At 37.5% G+C, this 16,640-nt stretch overlaps 2 protein-coding genes and 1 long non-coding RNA gene across 3 annotated transcripts; 2 read left to right on the top strand and 1 right to left on the bottom strand.

Annotated features, from left to right (window-relative positions):
- The first annotated feature begins 461 nt into the window (after nucleotides 1–461).
- LOC143880805 (uncharacterized) lies at nucleotides 462–2,407 on the top strand. Its single transcript, XM_077383787.1, has 3 exons — nucleotides 462–704; nucleotides 881–956; nucleotides 1,045–2,407. The coding sequence occupies exons 1-3, from the start codon at nucleotides 666–668 to the stop codon at nucleotides 2,127–2,129; spliced, it is 1,200 nt and encodes a 399-aa protein (XP_077239902.1). The 5' UTR covers nucleotides 462–665; the 3' UTR covers nucleotides 2,130–2,407.
- A 4,668-nt stretch (nucleotides 2,408–7,075) lies between these two features.
- On the top strand, nucleotides 7,076–9,031 carry LOC143880806 (uncharacterized). Its single transcript, XR_013251791.1, has 3 exons — nucleotides 7,076–7,290; nucleotides 7,458–7,533; nucleotides 7,619–9,031. It is a non-coding gene; the product is annotated as an uncharacterized LOC143880806 (long non-coding RNA).
- A 1,311-nt stretch (nucleotides 9,032–10,342) lies between these two features.
- Nucleotides 10,343–14,218, bottom strand: MUTE (basic helix-loop-helix (bHLH) DNA-binding superfamily protein). The gene is given in 6 exon segments (XM_077383788.1): nucleotides 10,343–10,633; nucleotides 11,313–11,333; nucleotides 11,335–11,487; nucleotides 11,489–11,619; nucleotides 11,622–11,697; nucleotides 14,123–14,218. Coding segments are annotated over 6 exon segments (543 nt in total). The 3' UTR covers nucleotides 10,343–10,567.
- Between the last annotated feature and the right edge of the window lie 2,422 nt (nucleotides 14,219–16,640).

The raw sequence follows: 16,640 nt of genomic DNA on the forward strand, positions 1-16,640 counted from the left end.
CTAGAACAACCATCATATCAGAGTGGGAGTAAACAAACGTTTTACCCATGTTTACCAGCAGAAAAATTTATATGATGTGCAGCCCTATAAATCCATACTTTTCAAAAAGTATGGTACGGCACACACAATAGCATGATCCAATCCGTCCATTTGTTGGTCCACAACATAAGTAGGTTGTACCCCAAATTTCCATATGACAATCCCAACCCTATGATCTATAGAGGTTTCCATAATATAATGTTCCTTGATAGATTGGAGGGCTAGGATCATCCCATGAAAATGATTTTTTGGGCACAACTTATTTACGATGTGGCCCATCAAATGGACAGCTAGGAACATCCTATGTTTATACAGCCACACGTCATATAAAATCTCTAAAATCTCCCATCTTGATATTCAACCCCCAAAGTTAGTGATGACATTTATTATTAGTTCTATTTCTTTGGGTTTTTGTATGACAGGTTCAATTCACCATAACTAAGCTTCCCCCTGAACTCCACTCTTTCTATAAAAGGAAATGAAGCAGAGAGATAAGGGCATTTTGATGTATACCCACCACCTCCAGAGCTGCTCTAAACTCTTTTGTTCTCTCTCTCTCTCTCTGCCAAATCCCTGCCTCTTTGTTTTTCTCTTTGGTTGGTAAAAAAACCCTCCAAGAGGAAGGAATGAGCAAAGAAGAAGATTTCAATTTCTTGAAGATCCAGGTATGGCTTTGCCTCTCTCTCTCTCTCTCTCTCTCTCTCTCTCTCCTGTTTATAGTTTTCTTTTATTATATCAACCCCTCATGAGTCATGACAAGCTTGCTTCTTTCTTCTCCTTTTTTGTCCTTTTTTTCTTTTGTTTGTTCTGTTTTCTTTTCTCGGGTTTGTTCCACGTGTAGACTTGGATTCTTAAGGTGAATATAGACTGTTATGGATGCAAGAAGAAGGTGAAGAAGCTGCTTCAAAAGATTGATGGTATTTCCTCAGTTTTTGAGCTTCAATTTACTAGTGTTTTTTTTTTTTCTTGACAGGTGTTGATGTATTTTTTTTAATGGATTTTTAGGGGTGTATACCATCACTATGGATTCAGAACAAGGGAAAGTGATAGTTTCAGGTAATGTGGATCCATCAACCCTAATAAAAAAGCTGGCAAAATCAGGCAAACATGCAGAGCTTTTGGATTCAAAGGGTGGCAACAATCAGCTCAACAACCAGTTCCAAAATATTCAAATTGAGAATGACAAAGGTCAGAAAGATGGAAAAGATGAAAAGGGTGGAAAAGACCAAAAGGGGGCTCAACAACAACAGATGAAAGGACTCAAAGATCTAATGGAGGTACCCCAATTCAAGGACTTAAAGCAGCCAAATTTGAAGGACCAAAAATCTGTCAAGTTCAGTTTGCCTGAAGAAGATGATTTGCGTGATGATGGGTTTGTTGACGTTGATGTTGGTGATGAAATGGGGGATGGATTTGTTGATGCCTTGGATGATGAACATGAGGAGCTATTGAAGGATCTTAAGATGAAACCCATGAATGATGCCATGAATGCCCAAATCATGAATGATAAAAAGGGTGATGGTGGGAATGGTGGTAAGAAAAGTGGGGGAGATGTGAATGTGCAAAATAGTATGGGCATGGGTGGAAAAAATGATGCTAAAAAAGGCAATGGATGGAAGAAGAAGTGGGGTGGAAACAAGGAGAGGGGCCAAAATCAAGGTGGTGGTGGTGGGGCCAAGAATGGAGCTGAAAATGGTGGGGGTGGAAATACCAAAATTGCTGATAATATTGCCAATGGTGGTGGGGGAGGAAATAACAAAAATGAAGATAATGTGGCCAATGATGGTGGGGGGAGCAATAATGTTCCTGGTGGTAAGAATGGAGGGGAAGGCAAAATTGATGGTGGGAATGTGGGTCAAATGGGGAATATTCCGGCGGGTCATGTGGGGAATATTCCGGCGGTGCAGGGAGTTTTGGCCATGAATTTCCAGGGCGCAGGGCCGGAAATCATGGCCGGGAATCCGTACCAGCAGCAGTACATGGCTGCTATGATGCACGCCCGGAGGCCGGTGGCGTACTACCCATACCCACCGCCGGAGTCGTACACCTTCTTCAGCGATGAGAATACCAATAGCTGCTCGGTGATGTGATTTATAGGGTAATTGGGAATATTCCGGTAATGTGGGTCAGATCCCTCCGCGTTTGTGGGTCCCATTTAGTTACTAAGGTGGGTAATCTACAAAAGTCTGTTGGAAATATGGAAAATGAGTTTTTTAGATTTTTTCTAATTTATCCCCATGTTTCAATAATATTTAGGGGCATGATATATAGCATAAACAATATTGAAATTTAGGGATAAGGGTGAGTTCTAGTGGCTCTTTTATGAGATGTCTCAATATGTTATAAGTTGGAAAATAATGAAGTGGTAGCAAGATTTTAATATTTCATTTTATTATATTAAAATGAGATTTTAGTATCTCTGTTGGCAATCATTCTTTGATTCTCATTCTGGAATCAAGAATCATTATGCATTTTTAGTGCTCCTTGCAATATAATTTCATTTAGCAAACTCACGTCTAAGAATAAATTTTTCTATTTTTTGAGTAGAACATTCACGGTGAAAGAAAATTATATTCTGAATTTTTTTGGAGGAATATGAGTGGATCAAATCAATTACGGGCCCGTTTGGATGCTGAGAAGATTTTGATTTGGATTTCTCACATTTGCAGGCCTTTTTGCATTGTAATTTGGATCTGATCAAATTCTTGGATTTCTAATTCAGCAGCTGACAATGAAAAGAATCAGATTTCTAAATTTGCTGTGGAAATAAGAAATTGGAAATCAACAGATCTGGCAGTTTCCTTCACCCTCTTTGCTTCTCAACCTCTCCCCTCCACTAGGAAGTACCCCCTTCCCTCTCTATCTCCCTCTACATGAGCTGCTGAATCTATTCAATTTGTATTCAAAAGTCAAAACTCAATTCATAATCCAATTACAAAATGGGAGGTATCCAAACGGGCAGTGATTTGTATAATCATAGGTGATTAGCATAATCATAGAGAGTGATAAAGATAGAAATCCTAATCTAACCTAATTACTAAATCTAGTTTAGCTGCCTAATCTGATACCCTGATGATTGCCTTGCCTACCTTCTCCTTCTTTCCTTCCCTTCTCCTCTTTGCATGGCTGTTATAGTTGAGAACAATCATCAACAAGTAACTAAAAAGCATTCAAAATGAGATGAGTGCCAACAACATCAAGACAATTAGTAACTGCCACATCTTTTCCAGCAAAAGGTGCTCCCCGGAGGTCTGAAAATTACTTCAGATTTTAAATTCTGCTCTTAAGGCTCTGCTCTCCTCTAACGGGTACATCCAAGTTAATGGAGAGTGGACGAGTGCATGAATGAAGAAAAAATAGGCTTCTCTGTCAACAACTTTTAACTCAAAATCCGATGAAACCATTAGCAATTCCTTTGTTGGGAATCAGGCTGTCTACACCATTAATACATCTCAAAACTCCAACCACAGCCAATCAACTCTCATACTCATTCACACGTGTTACCTTGCAGTCCAACGCGTGAAATGGAGATCTTGACAAGCAGGTGAGGAATCACATGGGTTTTACCTTGGAAATTATCTATCTTGGTGATCTTACATTGGAACCTAGGAATCCTGCAAAAGCTATGACAGGAGAAACCTAGGAATTGACCAACCTATGTCACAGTCACGATCCATTCAAATTATCATTCATCAGAGTGTCCTAATAGGTTCAACTTATGTTATACGCAGTTAAAATTCTCGTAAGACGTCAAGGGCATTGGGAGGTGCGAGTGGGAGTGGAGAAGGCGAGCCACAGTGGTAGGACAGTGAGTTATGGACTTATAATCAATGTTTAGAGAAGAAAGATAAGAGGAGTTTTTATATGGTGCCCGAGTGTAAAGTCCCTTCTAGGAGGTACCGCCCTTGATATTTGATCCAACATAGCCCACTTTTTAAGAGACTGCTGTTGGATCAAATATCAAGGGCGGTACTTTTGTCGTACTGCGGCTTACGGGCTAGGCAGGCACCATATAAATGACAAAATACCTCCAAAATCATGCTTAAAGTTACAGAAAATTAGAACCTTTTTTTTTGCAAAATAGTGTAATAAAATCGGACATATGCATGGGCTTCAGGGCATTTTTTAGTTATTTGGATCTTATTGGAAATAATATGGGATCCTTATCATATGATCCAAAATGTGTCCATGGATCGAGAAAATGTGTCTAGATCCTGTCAGTTTAAGTTCGGGTTCGGATGGTCCATCAGATCTCCTGGGCTGATTGACCCCACAACCCCCACGCTCCACAAGGGAGATGATATTTTCACCCCCTGCAGTCCGCATTCGCCCCCCTTATAACATGAAGAGTGGGCAACTTTAACACTTTTTGACGTTAAATTACGTTAAAAGGGGGGCGAATGCGTACTGGGGGTGTATAATCGTCCTTGCATAATTCCAAAATGATCTTGAGGAGTAAATGCTGGGGATTGCAGAAAAAGTGCCCTTTAATTTAGGGGATGGGAAGAAAGAGGGGGCTACCTTGAAATCATGGCAATGGTGACAACTTACTTCTTTTCACTCTCTTTTCCGCCCTTTTTTTACTCGGAACCCATGTTTAAACAACCTCTGTTAAAATGAGGCCCACCTTACTAAATTCCACACTTCTATTTAGCTATTAGAAATTTTATTCAGTGACAAGAAATGTCCATCTATGGAAGACTTTCCACTCTTATATGGCATGCCCTTATTGCCTTCTCTTCTTTGGTTTTCGCATGCCCATATTGCCTTCTTTGAAAACACTTCCAAAACAGAAGTATGCACCTAAGGGAAGCGTTAGGTGGGGATTCGAAAGTACCGGACTATGGAGGCTTGCCGTGTGCCCAGTATTTTTCAAAAGTAAGGGGGGGGGGGGGGGGGACTTCATAGGATGATCCAAACCGTTCATTTATTTGGCCACACCATATAATAAGTCATAGATGATCCTAACCCTCTGATTTGTCTTGATTTGTAGAGGGGCTTCACATTATAGAAACCTTTATAGATCGGAGTGTTAGGACCATCTTATGGAGATGACTTACGAGGTGCAGCCTATTTATGATGTGGCCTAACAAATGATTGGTTTGGATCATCCAATGAAGTGGGCCCCACTGTAATTTTTGAAACATACTGGACTTCACGCACACACTGCATATAAAATCGCGTACAATAGAAGTGGGACCTAAGACACACTGATGGAGGGTCCAATTCGAAATGGATTGTGAACTAGACTTAAAAAACAGAATATGAAGAGCACTCCAAAAAATAGGCATCCGAATGGATCATGGCCAAGACACAGGTGGATTGGATCTGAAGTGAAGTGGATCCGTTGACAAGGCTATTAGTGTTTTTACCTACGAGGGCCCACTATACCCTAGTGTTCTCATCTAAAATCAACATCTACATAACAAAACATTGAAATGTAGCTTCTTGTGTGCTCCCACATGTTTTGAGTTTGACAATACCTTTTGCCCTGGATTTTTCCTTTCTCTACTTGATCTTCTTTCAACCACTACAAGAAACACTTGTTCAAGCATAAACATGTTTGCTCTTATCACCTTAAATCAAGATCTATATGCCATAATTAGAAATTAGATATGGGTTTTGGTTCACTTAGGCCCTTTTGTTTTGGTTTTTGAAAGGACAGGTGAGGTAATTAAGTCATGCCACGTGGTCAATACATGAGATTGGAATTGCATAATTAGTAACCTAGCTAATTTTTTTGTTTTTTTTGTTTTTTTTTTCTATTTCTAGTTGGATTTGTCTTCCATTGCTTCCTTTCCCTCAAGAGAAGTGGAAAACCAATATAAACCCAAGACCATTTCCTCCATTTTCAATACAGGACTAAATGTCCTCACAAAGGACAAAGCAAAGGAGGGAAACCCAAGTTGCTTTGAAAAGAATACAAAAAGCTTAGAGTGCAAAAGCTAAAAGATAAAGACAACTGAGGTAAACGGGGAAATGATTCAGCACTCCATTGTTTTGATAAGATGCACGCAACATCTTGTCCTTTAGAATTTAAAGGGCTTATAATAGCTTTTTGAGAACTGTAATATCCTTCTGACAACCCTTTAAATGATGGACGATAAGATGCTTTGCGAATCTTATCAAAACATTGGAGTTTTGATATCATTTCCCTTATAATTTTGAATTATAATAAGATTTTCTCCTTTTCACACAAAGGAAAATTCAACATGAATACCCTATGAGGTTACACCGCATAATTACTTCCTCGAGAGCGTATGTCAAATCCACGTTCTAGGGTAAAATGTCGAGGAAGTGGAGAATGTCATTTACCGACTTTGTTACGGGTACTAGTTCATTAAGTGCGCTTATTTATCCCCCACTAGAACAACCATATATCTGAGAGGGAGCAAACAAATGTTTTACCCATATTTACAGCAGGGTAGTGTACCCTTGAAACATATGTGCATCCATCTCATGAGAAGGCCATTTAGAGGAGATTTTATCTTATGTGTGGCTGTACAAACCTGTAATTTTAAAAGTATGGGTACGGCCCACACCATAGGATCATCCAATCCGTCCATTTGTTGGGCCGCAACCTAAATAGATGGGCACAACCTATTTGCGATGTGGCCATCAAATGGACAGTTTGGATCATCCTATGATGTGGGCTGTACCGTACTTTTTGGAAAATATGGGTTCATACGATCACTCATCATATAAATCTCCATTTTGACATTCAACCCCTAAAGGTAGTAATGACATATATTATCGGCGATATTTCTTTGGGATTCTGTATCACAGAACCCCCGCTAGAACAACCATCATGTCAGAATACCTCATATTTACCCGCAGAGAAATGTACCGCTGAAACTTATGCTTATCATAAGAACACAATTTAGACATTCAAACCACGAGAGTAGTAATGACATTTATTATTACGGATATTTCTTTGGGATTTTGTATCACAGATTCAATTCACAAAACTCAGCTTCCCCCCCCCCCCCCCCCCCCCCCCCCCCCCCCCCCCCCCCCCCCCCCCCCCCATCCCAAACTTCTCTCACTCTTTCTAGAAATGGAAGAGCAGAAATATAAGGCATTTGATGTATACCCACCAACTCTAGAGATGCTCTAAACTCTTTTGTTCTCTTTTTGTATTTCTCTTTCTGCCAAAACTCTGCCTCTCTGTCTTTCTCTTTGGTTGATAAAAAAACCCTCCAAGAGGAAGGAATGACTAAAGAAGAAGATATCAAGTTCTTGAAGATCCAGGTATGGCTTTGCCTCTCTCTCTCTCTCTCTCTCTCTCTCTCTCTCTCTCTCTGGTCCATGTTTCTTCTCTTTAAAGTTTTCTCTTGTTTACATGAACCCCTCATGACAAGCATTTATTTTTCTTTTGTTTGTTCTGTTTTCCTTTCTTGGGTTTCTTCCACTTGCAGACTTGGGTTCTTAAAGTGAATATACACTGTAATGGATGCAAGCAGAAGGTGAAGAAGCTACTTGAAAAGATAGATGGTATTTCCTCATTTCTCACTTTCAATTTTACTGCTTTTTTGTGTTTTCTTGTTAAGTGTTGATGTGTCTTTTAATGGGTTTTTAGGGGTGTATACCACCACTATGGACTCAGAACAGGGAAGGTGACAGTTTCAGGTAATGTGGATTCATCAACCCTTATAAAAAAACTGGCAAAAGCAGGCAAACATGCAGAGTTATGGGATCCAAAGGGTGGAAAAAATCAGCTCAACAACCAGTTCCAAAATATTCAGATTGAGAATGACAAAGGCCAGAAAGATGGAAAATCTCACAGGTGGAAAAGACCAAAAGGGGGCTCAACAAGATAAGATGCAAGGACTCAAAGATCTAAAGAAGGTAGCCCAATTCAAGGATTAAATCAGCCTCTCAATGAACAGATGAATGATGATGGGTTTGATGAATTTGATGATGATTTTGATGATGAACATGTGGATTGTTGAAGGGTCATTCTCTTAAGGATCTTAAGATGAAACCCATGAATGGTCATGGCATGGGTCCATCCATGATTGTCCAAATCATGACTGATAAAAATGGTGGTCAGAAAGTTGGTGGAGATGTGAATGTGCAGAACAATAAGGGCATGAGTGGAAATATGATGCTAAAAAAGGCAATGGAGGGAAGAAGGATGGTGAAAACAAGAAGGGGAACCAAAATCAAGGTAGTGGTGGGGCCAAGAATGGAGCTAGAAATAGAGGGGGTGGAAATAACAAAAAAGAAGATAATGTAGCCAATGGTGGTGAGGGGGTGCAATAATGTTCCTAGGGGTAATAAGGAGTGCAAGTCAAGATTGATGGTGGGAATGTGGGTCAAATGGGGAATATTCCGGTGGGCCAGGTGGGGAATATTCCGGTGGTAGAGAGGGTGCCGGTGATGAATGCCGCCGGTTACGTCCGGCTGCCACCGGCGATGGCGTACTACTCATCCCCACCGCCGGAGCATGTGCCGGGGGCGCACACTTCCGCAACGACACCAATGGCTGCTTGGTGATGTGATTTAAGTGAATTGGGAATATTCCGGCGATGTGGGTCAGATTCCCAGGCGTTTGTGGGTCCCATTTTGTTACTGGTCTGGGCAATCTACAAAAGTCTGTTGCATATATGGAAAATGAGTCTTTTAGTTTTTTTTCCTAAAGTTTATCCCTAAGTTTGAAGAATATGTAGGGCATAATATATAGGGTAAATATTATATTTAATATATAATATTTAAAGGGAAATGATTTCAGCAAAACCAAGTTGATATATGCACTCACCTCGCTTGTCGTTTAGTATTTTATTAGCTTGAAAGTGCTTTTAGGAATGCGTAATAACATTTTTACAGCTTTTAAATACTAAAAGACAAGCAATTGAGCGCATGTATCAAAATATGTTTGTGCTGAAATCATTTCCCTATTTAAATTTAGGGGTTAGGGGTGAGTTCTAGTGACTCTTTTATGAGAAGTGTCAAAATGCTTGTAAGTTGGGAAACAATTAATTAAAAGAATGCCTACATCAATTGCAAGTGTTCTTCATTCTTTTACATCTAGTTTCTCTTTCTTGTTTTGGGGGATAAGTAGGGGATTTTTGGTTGTGCCATTGTATAAATTTGTGCTTGCTTGTGTACTTGGCTTGAAATGAGGATAGTAAAACCCTAGCTATTCCTAGGGTTTTACTTTACTTTTGGGTGTCTTGTCATCAAAATCCTCTTGGTTGCCTATGTCTCGTGGTTGTCGTCTCCGGGTTATCTCATGAAAAAGTAATGAACAGGGAAAAAATAGAAAAAATATCCTAAAATACTCTTATGTCATAAAAATGACCAAAATAGCCTTATCTCATTGAAAATGAGGAAAAAAAAATGGAAAATGAGAAAAGAATTTCTAATTTTTTTTAAAAAATCCTAAAATACCCATATATCATGGGAAATGACCAAAATGCCATTATCTCTTAGAAAAAAACCAAAATACCCTTATCTCAAGGAAAATAAGACAAAGGAAAAATAATTCTAAACAGGAAAGAAAATCCAAAAATCCCCTCATCTAGCAGAAAATAACTGAACACCCTTATGTCATGAAAAATGGCTAAAAGACCTACCTATTTTCATGATCTAATCCAATCCTTTATTGGTCCCACCATAGATAGGCCCACTACATTTGTTTCTTTGGACTCACAAGTGAGCCTACAAAGTTTATAGGATTGCAGTAGAAATTGGCATTTAAAACCTTCTAGGACTCTAGAGTCTCCCATTTCTTTTCGACTAACTCATTTAGTGGGACCATAGTATTTATTTATTTGGATCCACAATTGGGACCCACAAATTTCCTATGGTAGTGGTAAAAAAAATTAGAATATAAAACTTATTAGAACTTTAAAGTCCCCCATTTCTTCATGACTAACACAGGGATTCAAACCCTGACGACTCTGAAATCCCTACAAGTCCCTACTTGAAGAGTACCAAGCATTCCCAGAGTGTCATTTTATGCCGACATGGCCCATTCCCTATATATGGAATGAATTTGGAGAATATTTTCTCGTAGTAATGCTCCTTGGATCTTTCATCTAAGATACCAGTCACTGTTGTCTAATTCCAAATTAAAAATTTGTGGTGTGTGAGTTACCAAAAGGATTTGAAAAAAATCAGAAGAGAGAGAGAGATGAGAGAGAGAGAGGAGAGATGAGAGAGAGAGAGAGAGAAGAGAGAGGAGAGAGAGAGAGAGAGAGAGAGAGAGAGAGAGAGAGAGAGAGAGAGAGATGAGAGAGAGAGAGAGAAGGAGAGAGAGAGAGAGAGAGAGAGAGAGAGATAGAGAGAGAGAGAGTACTTTCATGGAAATCTGAAGCAATTTTTTTAGTGCTGGAAATCACTCTTATATCGACATAGTACATGGTCACAACTCACAACATCGTATAACAAAATAGGTATAACAAGGGAAAAATTAAAAGCAATGTTTTCTTTGATTTTCATATAGCATACACAGTTCCACAAACTGTCATTATTATTTTATTTTGGTCGCACTCATACCACTATCTTTCACGTAAAGAACACCTTAGCAGAAACTTTGCTGAACTTCCAGAGCTAGTTCCTCCACACTAAGTTGGCATTCCAGTCCAATCTGTAAAACAATAAGACGAAGCAAATCTAATTCAGATTGTAATTCTAATCACAATTGAAGTATTTGTATGATTTTATGTTATTTCTATCACCAGAAGGAGATTTATTTCATGAAAAAGAGATCATTGAAAAACTCTACTTGGAGATAACAGCCATTTACTCCAAAAGTGAATTGAAGCCACTATAGTTGGTGTTATTAAATCATTTATACTTCAACACGCAGGGGGCGATGCCAGAAATTTTGCACAAGGGGGGCAAAATTATAGTAAATTTTGCACAAAAAAGGGAGATAAAAAATGGTAAAATTTACATTTTAAACTTATGTTCTATCTTAGGGACTATTGGAAAGGGGGGGGCGTAATTTTTAAAAAATGGGGTAAGTATAAAAAAATATTAAAAAATAAAGGAATATTTTTTTTTTTTCCAAAAATTATTAGGGGGGCAATTGTCCCCCTTTCCTCTCATGTGGCATCGCCCCTGTCAACACGTGTGGCCCCTCTTTTTTTTGGGTTGGCCATGCACGTGGCACATGTAGCCCCTCTTTTAGGTTGGCACTATTCGTGGATTTTTAATATCAAGGAGTTGTTGGGTTTTGAACCAGGACCTACTCGAGACAATATGTGTTATTTAATCATTTATACTTCGGCAAGATAGAACTACCCAAAGCAGATGAAAAATACCTTAATAACAAAGGAGTAGAGGGACAGTGTCATCCATGGTACTGATGTTAAGATGAAGAATCTCAAAGGAAAGATCCTCTAAGAGTGTGATTATCTTCACAATTTGTCCAGGAATTCTCCTAGAAATAGTTCTTAGAAGGACATTGGACCCAGAAATCTTTGCTTCAACGTCGGCGAGTGGGAGAGTTGCAGCATGCTCCAAGCTCCTTCACACTTTGAAGCCCAGAAGGTGGATCAGGTGGAAGAGTCAAGTGCAATTGCCTTGGACTAGGACCAGGGCTAGGGCTTAAGCTCTTCCTTTGCTTCTAGTCTCCAGTGCTTTTAGTACTTGGTGCAACTCCTTGATGAATTCTATTACTCCCCCAATAATTGATGCTTGGTCTCCCTAAGAAAGAAGTAAAACACGAAAAGAAATTGAGTAATCTTTTTGGAAATAATATTTCCAAAAGGGGCGGGTGTATGGCTATAATCATTTGACTAGTAATTTACGGGCAATGCATTCAGAGTAAGATTTTTTATTTTATTTTTATTTTTAAATTTTAGTGCCGTCTCTAATTTGTTCTCATGGCCCATGCATATGATCCAAACCACCCATTTGATGAACCCTGCCATGAATGGGCCATAACCCAAAAACCATGTAATCAGATAATCCTAAGTTCTTCAGAAAAGTTCTTAACCATCTGACCACAGGATTTTTTTTGTAGAATGACTTCATTTTCAAGAAAAAGACAAACAAAAGGGGTGGAAATATCATTTCTAAAAAAAAGTGAGTATATGCCTTCATTTTTTTACACACTTCTTTTCTAGTAAAATGTGCTAACCCCATTTTTTTGTGGTTGTCTTGGAACAGACTTGTCAAATCATATATATGTAAATGCATTTTATGACATCTTAATACGTAATTTTCTGTTACCAGAACAAAATAAAATTGCATGCAGCAACTTCTTAGGTTAGTTACTTATAGAAAACTTACCCATTTTTTACAAACTGAAATCTAAGTCAAACGTGGGGTTTTATTTATTTTATTTACTAACACCTAGCTTTACTTTTGGTCGTTCCATGAAATGTAGAGAAATTATACGATGAAAGGCTGTAGAAACACATAAAGGTGGTACATAGAGGTACCACCCTTGATATTTGATCCAACATCAGCTCACTCAAAATATCAAGGATGGGATGATGAGTACGTGTTTCTACGGCCGAGAAATTATATGATGAAGGGCCGTAGAAACACGTAAACGTGGTACCATAGAAGTGAGCTTATGTTCTTCAATCCCTCATTCTTCCTTTTTAGACATGGTGAAACACGCAGAAGAGAATCGCTTGGAACAACTTTGCTTCGCTTTTAGCAGCTCGAATCGCTCAGAATTAGGGATTTGGAGAATCAGGCAGAACAAGCCCAAACGCTTTTTAACTGATTTTTTTTTTTAAAAAGAAAAAAAAATTGCATCAAGGATTTCATAATTGGATGTTGAACCCATTTCATATGATGAAGTTGCCAGATTATTGGATCATTCATACTCTGGTATGCCATATTCGTGGTGCTACTAGAGAGAATACGTTATTCGAAGATTATTACAAGTGCAAACACATTATGTGCTTTCAACCGAACTCAATTTGAAGAGACGTATTCGATGATCACAGTTGATAACTTTTTGGTCACAAAAATCGAACTTTGTTGCTTCTTCTTCTTTTTTCCAATTCTTTCATTCTTTACAATGAAAAAAGTGCAAATGTGCTGCCGAGAAGGGTTATACCTGAGATGAAGCCTCCTACCGTTGTATTTGGAAAAAATTTCCTTTTTTTTTGTGTTTGTAAGAAATGATCTCCAAGCATTCATATTACATATATAAATAAAAATAAATTGTTCTATAAAATTTTCAACACTTTATACAACACAAACACAAGTCTCAATTTAGAAGATAGAAATTAAAAGTAATAGTGTTACAAGGATTATACAATTTGAAAATTAACTTTTAACTTTTTTTTAGAATTAACCTTTAACTTTGTTGGTGTAATTATAACCAATCTCCTAGAATTAAGCAATCCAATTTTTTTCTTCTTATTCATAGCGCAAGTTACATAATCTACATTAAATGACCTCCAAAAAATCATTTAAGAACAAAAACAAAGGGATGATGACGTGTTTGTGAAGATTAGAGAGTGTTTATACAGAACACTTAAGAGAGTAACATAGAAAGAATGTAAGATAAGTATAGAAGTAGATAAATCATGATTTTCCTAATTTAGACCAGTATCCTAATCCATCCTAGTTTTCTTAACCCAGCACTGGACGATTAATGGTCAGATCTCACTAGATCTGATATATTCTAATATTGTTCATTTATAATCACAAGGTTAATTACCAATAAATTAATTATGTCATTTTCTACCACATTTCTAATCTGTTTGTTATTTTGCCGTCGATATTTTATCTACATTTTGACAAAAAAAACTAGACGAAAAGTAAGCTTTACTCAATTAGGTTCTTGTCTTAATTTTTAGACAATGGCACTCTCTTATATTACAAGTTAGTTTTCTTCTTATCCTTGGTTGTTACAACCAGTATTTCAAAGTGCGGTTTAAATACGGCCAAAGTAAAATCTAGTCGACTTGACGTGGTGAAGTACTTGATTGACGTGGTCATAACTCAAGATAGTCAAAAGAGTTTTGATTCACTTTAGAAGATAAAATGCGAACTCCGACAAGAACACGGCTCGGATAACAAAGAGTTGACTCGGGCGAGTAGACGTTGAAGCGGTGGAGGAGTATTAAAACTATGGTTACAGCAATAAGGAAGAGAGATTTACTCTTTTGATGTAGAAACATGGCGTCAAGGAGCGTAAAACCTTGAGATGCTCATTCATTTGCTTTCTCCTGTTTCTCTCTACGGCTATATGGGACATTTTGGTTTTTGCCTTTCTTCTTTACCTTTTCACGTCCAAGTATGAACGAATATATATACATTCAACATGTGAGAGAACAATAATTTCAAAGGATGTCAACATTCTCATTAAATGGTCTGTGTTGCACTCTCGTGAGCTTTCTTCCCTAGGCTATATTGCACCTCACGTTTATGATCTTGGCTTCATTACCTGAGCCTTAGATGAAGGTTCCTCTGTGAATCTCGAACACGCCTTAGCTCCCCGCCGGATGGGTCCTCTCTAGTATCGGCTTTTGCCGGATTCCACTATTAAAATTACTCATTTGTTCGAAAGTTTCCAATCTTTAGACCTTTTCAGAACAATTGTGATTACCTACACCCATAGTTTTGAAACTCCTTCAAGTCATCGTCAGACTCGTTGGAGTCGAGTAACTTTTTATCTTGGCTGCATTCTTGTCCAAGTCCATATTTGACCCTCTAAAGTCTATCAAAACTCCTTTGCCTCTTCTAAGTTATGATCGCGTCAATCAAGTACTCGATTACACCGGACCAAGTTAACTAGCCAGGTTTACTTTGGCTGCTTTTTAACCCACATTCGCATTTTAAAACACTGACTTACACCCAATATACATTTATTGCATAAATACATCTCTATGTTTATATACATGCATGCATGTTTACAAGCACAGCTACATGCTAACAAGTTGCAACGAGTTCATACACATTACCAGTACACATGAAAGAAATAATGATTTGATAAAGGCACCCCTGCCCTCTATTGTCTTTACTAAAATTCATGTCCCAAAACTAAAAATGGGAAAAGGAGTCGTCAGTTAGAAAAATCTCTAACTAATTGAAAAATTCTTGAAAAATCCTGAATTTTTAATGCCGTATATAAACTTTAAAATTCCATAAAAATTAAAAATTTCTCACATTTTCAAAATTAAATGTGAATATTTACGATATTGGAACATCAATTATCTGAATTAAACATAAAATTTATTAATAATTAATCAATTTTTTCTTATGTTAATTGTAATTCTTAGAAGAAATTTGAAATTTCTGGAATGTGAATATTTACGATATTGGAACGTCAATTATTTGAATTAAACATAAAATTTATTAATAATTAATCAATTTTTTCTTATGTTAATTGTAATTCTTATAAGAAATTTGAAATTTCTGGGAAAAAGCATTGTCATAAAAATTAAACTCACATCCTAATTAATATATATATATATATATATATATATATATATATATATATATATATATATATATATATATATATATATATATATATATAGAGAGAGAGAGAGAGAGAGAGAGAGAGAGAGAGAGAGAGAGAGATGGTAGATTCGTTGTACTATCAATAGGACCAATTATAACCGATCAAATTCGTATTGCGTAAATGCCGAAAAACATTCAATATTATATAAAATTATGTGAAAATGAAATTCAAATACTAATTTTTTAAAATATTAAATAAATATAATAAAATAAAATCAAAGATGTGCACTTAACAATCGATCCATAGCGTATGCTTGTGTCGCGCGTCTATATATGTAAAAGAAAATACATTCATTTTTTGAATTTTTGTCATACTCTTTCTCAATCTTTTCCCATGTTTTTTCAACAATTGCCCCGCCAAATTATTCCTAATTAAATCCAAACTTTGTTAACTTTTGTTATCTCAAGAAGAGGCGCGCGATAAGCTTAAAAGGGAGGGTGTTCCTTTAAAAAAACATGGGGTCAGTGTCAGTTCCCATGGGATTTTTGCATGCATCCCTCACAAATGCCATGAACCCATGCATGCAAGTAACTAGTGCATAATATTTTTGCATTTTCTTTAGAGGTATATTTCATATCTCTGAAGAAGATAACCAAATTTATTAAAGACTTAGATTTTATATTGCATTAACCCTTATAACAAGAGTCCTAAAGACAAACCTGGGAGAGCCTTACTGCCTAACAATTTTATCCCACCTGCTTGCCACTCCCAGCCTCCCATTTTAGAGAGAGTGGCACTAGCATATGCCTTGTGACATTCGTCTTTTGTTGCATGGAGGTATACATTTTGCAGAAAACTGTTTCTTGGTCCAAAGCATAGAACGAAAGACTTTTTATATGGAGTCATGCAATAAATTGCCGATGGAGGACACCAAAAAGCTGGAATTGCCAAGGGGGGGGGGGGGGGCACAATTTTGAAAAATTGCTAAAGAGGGTTGATAACCCACTTTTTAGAGTTTGATAACCCCATTTAGAGCGTTGATAACCCCCTTTCAGAGACTTGATAACCCCCATTTCGTCCCTCTCTAACAATTTTTCAAAAGAGTGTCTTCCATTGGCAATTCTCGTATTTTGGTGTCCCCATTGGCAATTTTCCCTAAAAACAAATAGTGGGACCAACTCCATAGGATGACCCAATCTTTCAGTTTTTGGGT

The sequence above is a fragment of the Tasmannia lanceolata genome, unplaced genomic scaffold (assembly GCF_043159265.1).
Source record: "Tasmannia lanceolata isolate RefF3 unplaced genomic scaffold, GAP_Taslan_0.1 ptg000007l, whole genome shotgun sequence".
NCBI lineage: Eukaryota > Viridiplantae > Streptophyta > Magnoliopsida > Canellales > Winteraceae > Tasmannia > Tasmannia lanceolata.

Excerpts from the sequence above, each read along its gene's own strand:
- LOC143880805 (XM_077383787.1), top strand. The coding sequence starts at position 666 with ATGAGCAAAGAAGAAGATTTCAATTTCTTGAAGATCCAG. Across the intron at positions 705-880 it reads TCAATTTCTTGAAGATCCAG|ACTTGGATTCTTAAGGTGAA; the intron begins GTATGGCTTTGC and ends TTCCACGTGTAG. Across the intron at positions 957-1,044 it reads GCTGCTTCAAAAGATTGATG|GGGTGTATACCATCACTATG; the intron begins GTATTTCCTCAG and ends ATGGATTTTTAG.